The sequence below is a fragment of the Lissotriton vulgaris genome, chromosome 4_1 (assembly GCF_964263255.1).
Source record: "Lissotriton vulgaris chromosome 4_1, aLisVul1.2, whole genome shotgun sequence".
Classification (NCBI taxonomy): Eukaryota; Metazoa; Chordata; class Amphibia; order Caudata; family Salamandridae; genus Lissotriton; species Lissotriton vulgaris.
The window spans coordinates 1,218,119,771-1,218,135,821 of NC_141691.1; the positions used below are offsets into that span (position 1 = coordinate 1,218,119,771).

Genomic DNA, 16,051 nt, shown 5'->3' on the forward strand with positions numbered 1-16,051 from the left:
GTTAGTCAGCTTGCTATCTATCAGATGCTGGCGCAGCTCTGAAAAACAATTATCAGACAAGTGCTGATGTCCCATATCAACAGGTCAGTCTTGGCAATGTTGGAGTTTGGATTGGATTTCAAACAAACGTTGCTTGCTGCAAGGAGTCAGGTACCCCAGGTATGGGTGAAGGGCAACTCCTGGCGGTCCTGGCATCTCCAAACTTGGTGGGGAGACAGACCTGCTTTCTGGAAGCACAGTGACCTCCTCCTTAGTGGCCGCTGCATAAATGGACCCTGTGGTCAGCATTTCAGTGAACTGGACGTTGTGGTCGGTGTCTACAAGTTGCAAGGAATTGACCTCTCCACTTCAAAGGAGATGCTGACGTCTTGGCGAAGTGCTGTTGACCTTGCAAGGCTTTTGGAGGATGCACAGCTGCAGGATGAGTCTGGTTGTTGCGATTGTCAGGACAGGAGTAGGAAGACAGGGTTTGGCAGCAAAGACCACCAGTATTCCACGGCTCTCGCTTCTATGACTCTTCTTTGTCATTCTTCTTTTGTCAGGTGGCTTTAAGTTCCTAGTGTCAGGGGGCCACCTACATACTGCATTTAGGTGCAATAAGGGGAGTGAATAGTAGTAGCCAATGAGCTACTTACACTTGGGGTCACTAAACTGCCTATATGACCACCCAGAGTTCCTAATTCTACCAAAATCAAAATGGTGGAACCCTTTAATTGCAGAGCACATCAGGCAGCCCACCTTGTTATGTTATGTTATGTTAATAACTTTTATTCGGCGCACAGCTGCCCCAGCGAAGGGGCGTCCTGGCGCCTGATCAAGTACCACAACATAACGGGTCAACTGAGAGGAAAGGGATCAATTAACAGAAGCGAACAGGTGGGTTTTAATGGCGCGTCTGAAAAGAATCAGGCTATCTAAGGCACGAATATGTACAGGGAGGGAATTCCACAGATCCACCACCAGAACACGAAAAGAACGTCCTCCCATCCTACTCAGTCTGAACCTTGGCTTAGTCGCCAGATGGTGAGATTCAGACCTGAGGGATCGTGTAGGGACATACGGAGAGATAAGGCCCGGGAGGGCAGGAGGGGAGGAAAGCTTCAAAATCTTAAATGTCAGACAGAGAGCCTTAAATTTGATTCTCTGTCTGACCGGAAGCCAATGAAGGGAGGTCAGGACAGTAGAGACAGAACATCGTCTCGGAAGGCCAACAATGGCCCGTGCAGCAGCGTTCTGCACCCTCTGCAGCCTAGTAGCCTCAGCCTGATTGACTCCGAGCAGCAGGGCACTTCCGTAGTCCAGCCAGGAAAGGATGGAGGCCTGAACCTCCAGTTGCCGAGTAGGAGGGTCGAAGAATTTGAGGACAGGCCTCAGTCCTCGCAGGATACCAAAACAGGTAGCTGCTGTCTTCTTTGTATGGCTGGTGAAAGAGAGGTTGGAATCCAGCCAGACCCCCAGGTTTTTAACTTCGGCCGCTGGGACTAACCTGGTGGTGCATCACGCCTACTTGCATATCTTATTTCTTGCCAGTACTGGTGCCATATAGGCCTCAGGGCAGGGGATGGCACCTCCCAGGTTTGGGGGGATCCGGTTCGCATATCAAAGGCGGCAGAGGCTTTGAAGCCTCTGGCCTTGGTAAGCAGATTAACTAACAATCCTGCTGGAGTAGGTGTAAACACCTCCTGACAAAGCAGGCATTGTTTCTGACCTCTGAGAGCACTAGCTCTCACCTACAGGGGTCAAAAGTGTGTCTGTGGTGGCAAGTTGGAAGATGCCAATCAGCCAGAACACTAAGAGGCTGGTAGGTTTTCAGGGGCACCTCTAAGGTGCCCTCTGGGTGCATACCTTAATAAGTGCACTACTGGCATCAGTATGGATGTATTAGGACAAGCTGTTTGATACCAAGCACCATGGTTTTCAGGCAAGCCATCATGTAGCTTTAGAACTCGTAATGACCAGTGCCAGTAAATATACTTAAGATGGCTTCAATGCTCACGTGTACTATCTAGTAATTGAACTAGACAGCGCATGGGCATACCTGTTCCTGCAGATGTCCTCACATGTAATATAATGCACCCTGACTTACATATATTGCATGCAGTATCTGTGGGCATGGCACACTGGGTGTGTGCCATGTCGTATTTTCATTTTTGTTTGCACCATTTCACTCAGCCTCCAATGGCAGTCTGCATGAGTTTGGTTGGGAGTCCCTTGGTGTGGTACAATATATGCTACAGCCCTTAAGGACCCTCTTTAGTGCTCAGGCCCTAAAGGCTAAAGGTCTTGCCAATTTGGGGAAAATTGAACATTTGCCTTGTTTAAGTGAAAGAGCGATGACACAGGGGACCTGGTTAGCAGGAACCAAGTGCACGTCAGTTAAAATTGCATTGAATATCAGGCAAAAAGTGGGGCTGCATAGGCCTTCCTTAGGGAAGACTTACTTATAGGGTTAAATACGTGAGGGCTTTGCCATTTGTTTTAAATGGCAAAGTCAAACTAGCAATGTAGACACTGCTCCTCCTATCTGCGGTGACATGCTGGGAGCCATTTTGTCCTTTGTCACAATCAGGGTGGCACAAACAGAGCTGCAGCCCTAGGTGGACACCTTGGCTTAGTTACCGTATACTAGGGACTTATAAGTAAGCCAGTACTTGCCATGTTATAGCCAATTCAACATTCACTTTGTAAGGTTCAGAACACTGGCACTGAGGTCCGGTTTGCAGGCCTCAGTGCACACTCTGAGTTGAAAAACCATCAGCATCAGTCCAAAAATGTGGGGATGAGCATGCAAAAAAGGCATTTCCTTACATCCATGTTATGGAAGCTTACATTGCTGTTGTATGTAGTGGCACCAGAATGGATCTAGATTATTTGCCAGAAACAGTTGCCCCAGGTGTGTAGTGGCACCAGAATGGATCTAGATTATTTGCAAGAAACAGTTGCCCCAGGTGAACCATGCAGTCAGTGCCCCCACCCACAAACCCCAAGGGCAGATCAGCCCAAAACGGAACAACACATTTTCAGATCCTACAAAGAGTTCTCCATTGACAACCTAATGCTGTCACCCTTGTCCGCCCTCTGAAATAAACACCCTTCCAAAACACTTCAACACATTTCGGTAAGCCATATGAAGAACCATACAGCAATTAAAACCAGCTAGTACAAGTCAAATCCTTCTACGCTCGTTTGCTCCAAAAACCCTGCCACTAACAAATGCTCGAAAGGCAGAAAAATAACAAATGGAAGACAAGCAAAGCCTTCAATACCCTCACACTACTAAAGTCCATGTGCACAATACTGAGATAACTCAGCACATCAGCTAAAGCAAAGTAGTATACCAACACCAGCAGAGAAGCTGCCAAAAGAAGCAGGAAGGATAGTCAAGCATTTTGTCACCTCCACGCTGGACCCTCTTATACAACACTCCAAAGAAAAGTGCATTGCCATTGACTGCTTTTCATTGAACAAATACAGCAAAGACAACTTCCTATCAACAAAGCCACACCAGCTTCCTTCCTACAACTTCCCTTGTGCATAACATCTTGCAACCGAATACACTTCCCTCATTCCCAGAGACTCTCAAGACAACCCTAATCCTTTAACTCCGTAATAAAATCCATGAAAAAAACCTTATGACCTTGCCACCTAATGGCCAATAGTAGACTACGTTTAACTCCATGATCACGTCATACACAACATTTACCTCTCAGCTGCATTTGACAGCATCAAACATCCCACCCTCATTCACAACCTGAAATCTCAACTGGGATATACTGACAAAATTCTTCATGTGTTCTCCTCCTACCTATGCACTCAACACCAGTTGGTTCACATGGGCACCTCTAGGTCACAGATGCTTCCTATAACCTTTAAATTCTTTCAGGGTTGCATATTGTTGCCCATCACCTTTAACCTCTATATTGAGCTTTTCGGGACTCACCTTCAAATAACACATTGTGATGAAAACCAAGAGGAACTGGTAGCATCTCCCTCTACAAAAGTGAAACTGTTCCTCTCCCAGAGTAATTTCATAATTGCCATTTAAGCCTTCATACTCTTGCACCTAGGTGGGTTAACAACCTGTTCCATATCATCCCTGATTCCACAAAGGTCCTGCTTCAAGAACATCCTACATGAGACAACATGCCTCATCAAGGGCCTGAAGAAGTATGACATCAGTGCCATCCTCCAATCTAGAACTCCACTGGCTCTACTCGCCATCTGACACCATCTTTAAAACCAATTGCATCATCTACAAAGACATCAAGGCCGGCACCTCTGCCAAGTATCTGGCTCAAAAGAGCATCATCTGTAGTAGTTCTCAGCACATCTACAATCAAGCCACCATCAAACTAGAGAAAGAAATTGCAAAAACATTTTTAAAAAGCTAGGCAACAGGTCTCCTCAGTATATGCACCTGTGATCCAGAATGCCATCCCTGAATCAATCTGAACTCACTGCCCAACATTATACCAATGTAGGAAACAGCTGAAGACTCACCTTTTGATAGAAGGCTATTTTACATCATGAGGCAGTAAAGGTCCACTACTCTATCAGAACCCAGTTACCTCTGTAATCATTCATTCCCTTATGACTAGTATCACACAATACAAATACCACACAAATACAAATTGAAGGGGGGTAATATGAGTTGTTTCAAGATTTACATAAGTTCTTCATGCCAGTCGTCAAATTAACACTGGCATTATTTCACCAATAGCAGTGTTGCAGAAAGTGACAATGTACAACCCTGTGTGCCAAAATGGCATAAAAGGAAGGAGTTTCATGTAATCTAGGCTAAGGGTATTGTAAATATTTTTTTTACTTTCTTTTTGGCACTGTAGGTAGCTGCCTTATTTGACCTATTGATGCAGTGTAATTGAGGACAGTAAATATTCTGTGCTTGAGCTGTCGCCGACTGCATTGTAACCCATCAGATGCAGGTGAGGGGATATTGTAATACTAGTGAATGTACTGCACCCATACTTTCCAAGTGGCTTCATGTACTGGAATTTCAATTTTTGTCATGAGTGACACCTCCAGTAAAACCTGGTGTTTGCTTGCTGCGGTCTATATTTTCAGTGCTGAAAGACAAACTACATGTATACAAGTCCCAGACCCAAAAAATAAATCTAAGCGATCTTGACCTGCCCGCAAATACACAATTGGCAGACTGCTTTTAGTTTGACTTCTTGGCCAGTGCCTTAGATCCTCAATGTGGTGCAATGGAATTCGCAACTTCGCATTGATGTCCAATCCCCTTTATATATTCCAGACAGTGGATCAATCAATCAATTCAATTCAATTAACTTTATTTCGATAAAAATATCATAAAAGTTCATAAATACATGAGTACAATCATAAAATATCTAAAAAACCATTATATACATAAGAACATCACTAAATACAGGTATTCCCTATGTCTTAGTTAATCGAATTTTTACAATACACGGTTAAAAATGTGTTTGTTATTTAAAAGAAAATGTAAAAGTTCATTTAAAACACTGTATAGACATTTCCTATCAACCTGAACGGAGCCAACTTTGATCAGTTATCTATCTTATTACAGTTCATAAGTTCAATCAATCAATGAATGAATCTATCAAAGATTTGTGGAGAACTACTCACCCGCGAGGGTCTAAAGAGCTAAGGGGGGGGGGGGGTGCCACTGCTTGAATAGCCAGGTCTTGAGAAGTCTGTCTTTCTCAAAAAAACTTACCCCCCAAAAATATTTTTAACCACGTTACCGAAACCTAATGCATTTACCAATGTTTGTTTGATCCTGACTCTTTCCTCATTTGGTTTAACTTTTATATTTTGTATTTCCCGCCCCTGCCGGAGTGCTCGTCATTTAAACGCCGCACAGACAGGTCTGGGGGTCCCTACAGATTTATCTTGAACTGCAGAGAATTTAAAGTGAGAATAAAACAGTTTGCGTGTTTCCGAGGCAGCTGACATTTGCAGCAGCAACCAATGGGAGACGGGGGCTGTCAGCCAATCTAATGCTTGACTGTACTCGGGGCGCTAATAGGTCAAAAAGCTAGTCTCTACGGCGTGCGTCCGCCTCTACACAGGTGGAAGCCATCCTACCACGGTTTCGAAACGGCACGGTACTATTTGGACAAAGTCAACAGAACACTTTAGCTGACAAGAAAGGTGTGCGTGCTTCTTGGCGTACTATTCGGTTTTGCTGGGGTAAGCAATGAAGCTTATACTGCGAGAAGGAAATAAAAGCAGTACTTACTTTGTATAAAAATGTCTACTGCTGTATAAGAGAAAGTGTGTGTAGTGTTGCTTCACAGGCATCCTGAGTTCACATTTTTTATGCGGACAGAAGCAACTGTGTTAGGAAGGCGACTGCCAAACAGATGATCAGTTTCTGTACAACACTGGATTTTGTGTTTTGAGTTATCTATTACTTTTTTTCTCCATTTATTCCAGAGTTACCGCTTCCCAAACAGTGCGTCCGGTCTGTAACCATGGCAGCCGGACGCGGCTGGCTCCAGAAGCAGCAGAGGGAGTTCCTGAAGAGAGGCGGAGCAGCACGGTCTGTGGCCCCAGCAACATCCGCACTCCCGCCCCAACGATATGGGTCCTTGGATGGCAGGTAATAAGTAATATATTTTAAGACTTGTCCTTTTGAATTTAAATGGAGAAACAAATCTGGAATCACGTAAACTGGTAGTCAAATGGTAGCAAGAGAAAGGGTAGTGAAACGATGGTCGGCGTCACGAGAAACGGAGCTGTAGAAAGATGGGGTGTCACACTATCGGCAGGAAGACGAAGAGACTCGGTAAAGGTGAACCAAGATGGTTTATTGAGAGAAGTACCACAGAGGATCCCAGCCACAGCTGTGATCGCAAACAAACCCCGTCAATGCTCCTGGCAGGGAGCTCACCTTAGAACGTTGGCCACTGTGACATTCTAATGACTGTCACAGTTTGACTGTCACAGCGGCGCAACCCAACAACACATAGGAGAGAGGGTGGGTGGCACATGAAAGAACCCCCGGGGCGGAGGAAACCACAGGAGCCCCTCCATAGGTGCCAAAGTTTCAGACTGCAAAGTGTGACATTTTCATAGTTTCAGTTTAATTATGAGTGACATTTCAATGACTAAGAGTGACTCTTTCTCGCACGCAAAATCAAGCAATCAAGACCAGGAAAACATACAAATATATTAAGAATTTTACCCATTTGAGCAACAAGGCACTCTAAGAAGATGTTACAACTGCTGGAAAGCACCAGAAATTGAACCACTGAGTGCCCTTCTAAGCTGATTGTTAAACAAAACGAGGACTCACTTGGATCTACACCACTCTCATTGAGAGTGTGCACCGCACCACTACAAACAAAAGAACCTTTTTGTAGGTTTTTGCAAAGTCAGTTATTGTAGTAGGGTCAGATATCTGTTGAAAAACCGGCGCAGTGTGCCTGCCACTTTCTCAACTCAAGCATAGACGGGGATCGAGTCTGGGTACCACGCGGGTAGACGGCGTCCCCCCACTTATTTTACCGGGTGGACACCGTCCCCCCTGCCAAACAGATGGACGTCACTCTTTGGCCTCTCTGGGACGAGATCGGAGCTCACAGCACGCTGCTCACGCGCTGGCTTCTCAGATGCAATCGCATCTAATGGGTGAGCGAGGGGAGCCAATGAGCCAGATGGTGCAAGCCACCTTTGGTGATGTCACTTCCTGTTGTGACGTCACTTCCGGTGACAGCCTCCCCTCACTTCTTTTTTTGGGACTTGTGCCCTGAGCATAGAAAATAACATAATGACTGCTATAGTGGGGGCGGGGAAAGAAGGAGGCGGATGAGGACTGTTTTAAAGATTTGATGCCCTCACTTGAAAGCACCCATCATCGTTCGCTGGGGCACTGAATGTACACTCCACTACCGAAATTTTGAGCGAGTGTTCCGCTTTAATTTCTTCCGCTCTGACACACCTAAAATAAAAAGCCTTACCTTTCTTGATACTCTGCTGCTATGAATCTAATGAGCAAAGGGACATCACTTTATTAAGAGGCTCAGTCAATTTACACCTCAACTTACACTTTCTCTTTCTTTTTTTAGATCTGGCATTAGCCAAGACCTTTTAGATTTTACAACAATTATTTGTGTAATATACTTAAAGGTGCTTTCAGCCAGCTCTCTTCATCTGTTGGTCTGTTGCTGTGTCATTCGCATTTTGCTTCCTTCCACTGCAGCATACAGTTTAGGGCAGTGGATCAGTTTACTTCAGCCACTGGCTAATTGCACTTTGAGTGACTGTATTTTTGTTCTTTCTCCAGGAGCACGACCACAACTTAGTTCCCTTCTGTGCCAGTAGTTTGTTTTCACTTTATTGTTAAACAATTCTTTTTGTGTTTACAGCCTGATGTGCTAGGACGCTACCAATATGAGCTCTGGGGACAGTCCTTTCTTATTAGTTACTGTCTCCTGCTAACGCCATATTCAATTCCTTTTCAGTGACCTTTCCTAATCTGACTGCTGCTGTTTCACAGCATACTAGATTGTGTCCATTTGAAAGATTTCTTTATGAAGTAATCCTCTTTTTAATATGCACGCACCAAGTGCATTTATAATTGCACTCTTGTATGTCAAGGAGGTATGTATTTTATTGAAGACTACAAATATATATGTTAACAGATGTAGCCCGTTCTGCATATATGTATTTCTAGTTTGCTTTCAGTGGTCTTGTATGCCATGCTTAACGAGACATTCAACTATTATTTTACTAATTACATTTGTGCCATTTATTCCAAGTATCTATCTTCACAACATCTATCTCTATCTATCGGACTGCTACTTACCTGTTTGTCTACTTATCTTCTCATCTGTTTCGTCTGCCTGCTTGTATCTCTGTCTAAGCAACCCTATTTATATCTATCGTAGACAGATTTACATAGATGCTGTTCTATCTTTACAAGACTATCTATTATTCTGCCTGTCTACCTATCTATATACCAGTCTGATCTCTTTCTACGGGTCTGCCTACCCTTCTGTCTAGCTATCGACCTGTCTGTCTATCTAACTACCTATTTATCCTTTTATCTACCTGCCTACCAACTTGTCTGTACACCTGTCGATCTCTCTACCTACCTGTCTGTCACTCACCTATCTGTCTGTGTGCCTAAGCAAGCCTTTCTATATTTATATTAACAACCCTATCTATATATACTTATCTTAACAGCCCTATCAATCTCTAATCTTCGGGTCAACCTCCCTCCTCATAAAACTCCAATTTTGTTTGTAGTGGAGTGTCCACGTCTGAGCATGAAAGAGAATTTCTTCAGTTTTCAAGATCCACTATACCCCCACATTTCCCGGAACTTCAATGGGGAGTACCTGCACCCTCCAGCATAGCTAATTTGTACATGCAGAAGTTCAAACCAACATATAGTTACCCAACAGACAACCCTTTTAGAGGGACCCAATTTTTAAAAAAAACGTTATATTGTTGACATCTTGATCATTTGGAGGAGCGATGCTAGAGAGTTGCTAAAGGACCAATCTGGGCCTTCATAGACCATGGGAAATAAGGAATCAGAGTAATTGCAATACCAGCGACGCCATCTACTTGATTATTTGTCTCTGTAGGCTTTATTATATTGGGCTTACCACATATAAGATTCTATAATAATGGTGCACAGGAGCACAATTAAATTCCGATGCAACAAAATTAAGATGACATTTCCTGGGATAAATCATGGAGAGAGGGATCTCGTTTGGACCGAGATTGATAAACCGAATAATTAAATCCATGGATTGGATATACAGACTGAGAAGCTGGCCTGGCATACGCTATACCCATATGTAAGTGGACAACTTGCACCAGTCCAGACAACCCTTATGGTGATTTATGAGGTCTTAGACATCCTTAAAAAGCTCTCGAAGTCTTAGCTGCGGAGAGCAGCATTCAGGCTTAGTCCAGAAAGAGTGTAAAGCAGCAGGTTTTACCAGAATGCAATTTCATAGTATAGATTAAGTGAAACGTAACCACACATATATGTATTTATAATATAATACTCTCTAACAAATACAAATATCTCCTATGCACAATTCACACAATACTTTTTTTATTATACTATAATGTTTTATTGAAGTCCTTTAGTGACATTACTGATCAATAATACAGAATATAAAATTAATCATAAAGCATAACACGCCTGCAGATACAATCAATAATAACAATTACTTCCATCCTCAATATCCCATATATAAAAATTAATCAAAGTAAAATTCGCAGATTTTATCAAATTTTCTTACCCCCCCCCCCCCCCACCCGCAATGCATAGATTTGTTTGCTTTTCCTGACTCTCCTCATTTTCTGTAACCATTCCTGCATGTATGGGATCTGTTCTGACCGCCAGTTCTGCAATAGCAAAGACCTGGCCACTGCCATTGCAATATACACTAATTTATCTAGCTGGTCAGAGAGCTTGAGATCGGGATCAAAACCATAAAGCATCAATTTTACATTTAAGGAAATCATAATCTTATAATAGGTTTGGAAAAAACAAGGGATTAAAATAGGGATTAAAAGAGGGTCATAGATAGTGGAAAATTGGGCCAGGGCAGGATTTACTAAAGTAATCGATTTAAAAAAAAAAAAAAGAAATAGATTATGGATAACCCCGATAGAGATGGCACGTTTAATTCACAGGAACTTTATGTTGATCGGGTCTTATACTACAATTTATACATTTTCGGGGCAATTGGATGCTACACAGTTTAATCAGTCAGCCCAATAGGTTAACGACCTTTTTGTGAATGAAAGTACAAGGAAACCCGGGGATTGGAAGCACTGTGTAGCGCAGAGCAGGGAGGAGGATTTAAGCCAAAAAGCAATTAATAAATGGCAGGAACAAGAAAATCATGTATTACCTTTGAACACCTGGCGGACTATTAACAAATTTAATTTCAACACACTACGGTGCGCCAATTGGCGTAGAATGTTATTTTTTGGTAAATGGTTATTGTACCGCACACCTGCGGCCATTTCTAAAATGTATGCAAATCATCCACCTAACTGTTTTAGATGTCTACAATATGCTCCGGCCAATTGGTCCCATGTAATGGTCCACTGTACTAAAATTAGGGTATTCTGGGATGAAAAATAGTTTTTTTCCCAATTCACACAATACTTTGCAAGAAATCACAGTAAATAGCACAACATACATAATAGGCTCCAGGAGGGGACCCTCTGCCCCCAAGACCTCAACCTGATCTGGTTCAAGCTCATGTGGAGCAGTTCCTTCACAGATTCACTGGACACTGTGACTTCGTGACACCAGCCAGTTTGTGGGCTTGTTTACACTATCTATTTTGGTCCCTTGATGCAATTTCCTCCATTGCTGGCCTGCCTGATCTAATATGCCTCCCCCTCCTGTCTCTACCCACCTCCCCAATTACATTCTTGACTTGTCGTTTATGTTCTACAATACTACTGTAACTAATGTAACCTTGTAAAACTGTTACTCATGTAAAGCGCTCTGATACCTCCGGGTCTAGCCAGCGCTATATAAAACTTTGCAAATAAAATAATTAAGATGCTAAGGTCATCTCCCATAAGAGATTGATCCTCACTCTGAGTCTGGGGGGAGGACACAGCCTTACCCCTCCTGCTCCTTCTTTGAAAGGCACATGGTAGTTTGTTCCAGGATCCAGGGCCTGTTCAGTGGAAAGCTGCTTTGTTTGTGACCTGGTCACAGCAAACATACTTGCAGAGAGGCCCAGCATTTCTGCATGAATCCTGAACTCAAACTCAGTCCAGGCTGAAGTGTCCAAATCATTGCTCAACAAACATTCTACTGGTAGGTATGACAAAACCACAAGCTTTTTAGGTCCAGTTACCCCTCCCCAGCTGAAATTAACAACTGCCAAGGAATGGCCAGTCCTGACATTGTTAGCACTGGTCACTTGGTACATTTGGCCAAGTATGATCTGGTCCGGAGACACAAGTTTCTCTGTCACCATAGTGACACTGGCCCCTGTGTCCCTGTAGGCCATAACCTCTTTTCCATTAATCAAAGGCAAGTGTCTGTACTTGCCCAGGTTACGGGGACTGACAAGGTAGGTGGAAAGTTCTATGCCACCATCACAGACCAAAACAGATTGAGCTGTAGTTCTGACTATGTCAGAACACACCTCAGAACCCTAGGTTAACCCCACTAATTTCCTCTACCACTCCCTGTTCTTGTACTAGGGGGAGAGGTTGCCTTAGGCGCAGTGGTGGTAGTAGTTGTCTCCTTGACTTTTGGACAACCACTATTCTTTGTCCAATGTGTCATTACCTTACAGACATAGCACCAATGTTTCTTCTTGCTCTCCAACTTCTGCGGCAGCAACAACAACATCACACCATCACAAGAACTCTGCAACTCCCTCGCCACGTTCTTCCACCGTAAGATCGCAGATATACATGACAGCTTCGGACCCCAGACTCCGCCTCCAGTCACCGAACCGACAACCCCCACCACCACCACCCTCAGCGCCTGGACCCCCATCAGCACTGAAGACACCACCAACGTCATGAACTCATTAAATGTTCTGATTGATTGATTGCATTTTGTGTGGATTGTGACCCCCAACCCCCACCCCCAGATGCAGGTTTTTGGGCCCTTTTAGAAAGCTTTCTTTTCTTTGCCCTTCTTTTCCAATTCTTGGGGGAAAAATCAGATCTGAGTCAACAAGGTACTGATGTAGGAGCTGGTTCTGACAATTATTAGGGATCTGCTCCCTCATTAACTAATTGTACCATCCTTCATAGTCATGCACTTTGCTGCCAAGTAACCAACCTTCCAGAGCCATAATAGCACTATCCACAAAATCTACCCAGTCCTGGGTTTGTGCTTACTGGGTATCTCTGAACTTAATTTTGTATTGCTCAGTGGTTAAGCCAAACCCATCAATGAGAGCACTCTTCAAAACTGTACAATTATCAGTATCCTCTTCTCTAACAGTGAGGAGCTTATCTCTACCTTTGTCAGCAAAGGAGAGCCAAGAGATAGCTGCCCACTGCTCATGAGGGACCCTCTAAACTTGACAGGCCCTTTCTAAAACAGTTATCCATTTGTGGATGTCATCCCCAACATGGTTGGGAGGGACAACCTTGTTCAGGTTCCTATGTTCATAGGAATGATCCTTAGGTCTAGGGACACTGTTGCTGCCACCATGGGACTCTAGTCCCAATTTCTTCCTTGCCCTCTGGACTTGTAGGGATTCTCTGTCAAGGTCCAACGGCTCATGCCTGAGCCTAAGCCTAACTTTCTCAAACCCAAGAAGTTGGTAGTCCCTATCCAAAGAGTTCTCCCTATCATTAGAAATGGAGGTCCCTGCTGAATGTCCTGATGCATTGGATTCATGAGAGGAGGATCTAGACCTCCTCTGTCTATTCTGCACTTTCCAAGAAGGAACGAAAGAGGCTTCCTCAAGGCCGCCTGCTGTGTCCTCTGGGAGTTCCAAGTTCTCCAAGTGGGAGCCATCAACCTCCACCTGGTCAGGGTTAGATTAAAGGTCAACGAGGGGCTCCCCTCCCGGCCTATCTTCACGCCCTGGCCCACCCACTCTGTCCTGCTCATCTGACCCACTAGTTTTACTGAGGGCATCTAACAGGAACACCTCTAAGAGGCATTCAGTGTTGGCACGTTTCCCTTTCTTAAACTTTCTAGAGGCACACAGTGCTTTCAGTTCTTGGAATTAAAGTTCCCTGTATCTAGCAGTGTGAGAGCCACGAGCATCTCCTTTGGAAGACCTACTAAGTGTGGTGTTTCACCTACCTAACCTAGCGGTAACTAAACTCTCTTAGTGCTGTCGGAAACCGCCATCGCTTCCAATGGAGGACTTCAGGAAAAGTGCCGCTGCTGGAAGAGGAGAAAGTCTCTCGTTGAATCCAAAGGTGGATTCTAGACGAGAATTACCTGCAAGCAGAGGTGACAGAGTCTATGCCCATCAAGAGTGACCAGGAGACTTGGAAGACAAATGCCCTCTGATGTCCAGTGTTGCAGGAGAGTTGACGAGGATCTTGACTCTGCAGCTCTGAGGACCAGGCGACACTGAGGAAGACCAGACACTGAGGAAGACCAGAAGCCGTGCATGAGCTGTCCCACAAATGATGTTGAGTGCTGAGAGGTTGATGTCCGGTGGGAGCACCATCAATCCTTAGCAAATGCAACCAACTCGGGAGCAGAAGAAGGAGCAACGTCGGGACCAGCAAGGTCAAGGGGACTCGCCAAGAGCAAGAGAGTCAGAGCGGGCACCGAGCAATCAGGGGAGCCCAAGAGAAGCAAGAGGGACCCTCAAGCGGACCCACAGGCCGGAGGCACTGGAGTCGTAAGAGAACCTCAAGCAGCTCACCAAAAGATGCAGGCCATGATGCGCTGTGGCTGAAGATTCTGGTCACAGGAGATGCTCGAGGTTGGGGCTACTTGGAGCCCGAAGATCTTCTTAGAGAAAAGTGAAAAAGCCTTTGCAACTACAAGTTGATGCAGTGCACAGGGGTCTGGTTATTGCAAACCCCACGAAGACTACTGGCCTCAAACTTGATGAGAGGGTAGAGCAGGCCTCTATAGCTGTGGAAAAGCACCACCTGTATTGCAGAGCCGTTCGAGTCCGGAGGAGCTTAGGATCAGCAGACTGGTCGACTTAGTTGCGGTGCCTGAGGATGCTGGGGAGTGACTTCTTCACTCCAAGGGAGATTCCTTCAGGTGTCTTTGATGCCCGCAGGTCTTGGAAGGTTCCTGTATGGTGCACAGGCACAGACGATGCAGCAGACTTGAAGGGGCGCGAAGCCGAGCCCAAACATAGTCCAGCGAAGTCAAGAGTGCCCACACGGTACAAGTAGAAGAGGTGTCTGATCTGAATCTTATCCCACGACGAATCTAGGGACCTACACCCACATAAGCCCTTAGGAACCCTATGGAAAGGGTTCGGAAAAATCAGGGGACCCTCCATGAGAGGTTCTGGACAGAGGGGAGGTTATTCCAATTTCCTTTGTCCAGTTTCAAGCCAGAGCAGGAGCCAGCGGCTCCCAGGACTAGTTTGAACTGGCAATGCATGAGGACACCAAATGTGCCCACCATGCAGACTTAGTGGTGCTTGCAAGCGCATCCACACTGGCTGAATACACTAAATACTATCTGGGGGAGGTGGTCACACCTCCCTGTGACAGGATGGCTATTGTTCTGCCTTCCCCTGCTTGAGCTTGGCTCAGCAACAGGAGGGCAGAATCATGTCTCTGGTCGGCAGCAACCATTTTGTGCTATCCGGGTCTGGAAGACGGGTACCCAGGACATTGAGAGCCTAAGGGAGGTCTCTTCCAGTGCTTGGAATCATACCTCGCCTGACGTTTACGGGGTGGGAGGTATGATTCCAAAATGTTCGAAACCAAACATGATAGGATTCGTTGCAGCCAGTTTCAAGATGGTCACGTAATCACGAGGTTCCTCTCTATATAGGAAATGACTGCTTCACTGACAACCCGGGAGAATGGACCCTGTAGGCTGTAGGGGTGTCTTGCTCATGCAGGTGCACCCTCTCACTTCGAACCAAGCACCCTGCCTTCAGGATTGCAAAGGCCTGTAATAGGGGTGACATAGGTTTTCAGTGCAGTGACACTAGATATAGGAAACCCATATCTGTAGTAAATGGTGCTAGCACCAACTTACAGTCTGCAATGGCAGGCGTGTAGTTCCATTTTGAATGGTCTCTCATGGATGGCATAATGCATGCTTCCTCCCATGGGAGACCTCTGGGGTACCTATGCCCTGGGTACCATATACTAGGGACTTATAAGGGTACCCCAGTATCCAAACTGAGATGTATCTATGTACTGAACATACAAATTTAGGGATGAAGCAGATAGACTGGGGTCTTGATTAGAAGGATCCCAGTCAGACTAGTCAATATCAGTTTAGCACCAGGCAAACATGGGGGTAACCATAGAAGCAGATCCTACTTTCCTACATAGACCTTTCTTTTTCACAGAGAGCAGCTTTGGGTTTTTAGGTTGGAAACCCATATAGTAGGCGTGAACTATGACATGGTGA

At 44.9% G+C, this 16,051-nt stretch overlaps 1 protein-coding gene across 3 annotated transcripts in view; it reads left to right on the forward strand.

Moving 5' to 3' along the window:
• Positions 1 to 6,052: 6,052 nt before the first annotated feature.
• The window catches only part of FBXO15 (F-box protein 15), a 242,384-nt gene continuing 232,385 nt past the window's right edge, over positions 6,053 to 16,051 (forward strand). The window contains exons 1-2 of one of the 3 annotated variants that reach the window (XM_086965436.1): positions 6,053 to 6,156; positions 6,442 to 6,607. In XM_086965436.1, the coding sequence (XP_086821562.1) occupies positions 6,480 to 6,607 (128 nt within the window). In that variant the 5' untranslated portion in view covers positions 6,053 to 6,156; positions 6,442 to 6,479. Of the gene's footprint in view, positions 6,196 to 6,441; positions 6,608 to 16,051 lie in introns of all 3 variants that reach the window. The other 2 variants (XM_086965435.1, XM_086965437.1) reach the window with 2 other exon arrangements.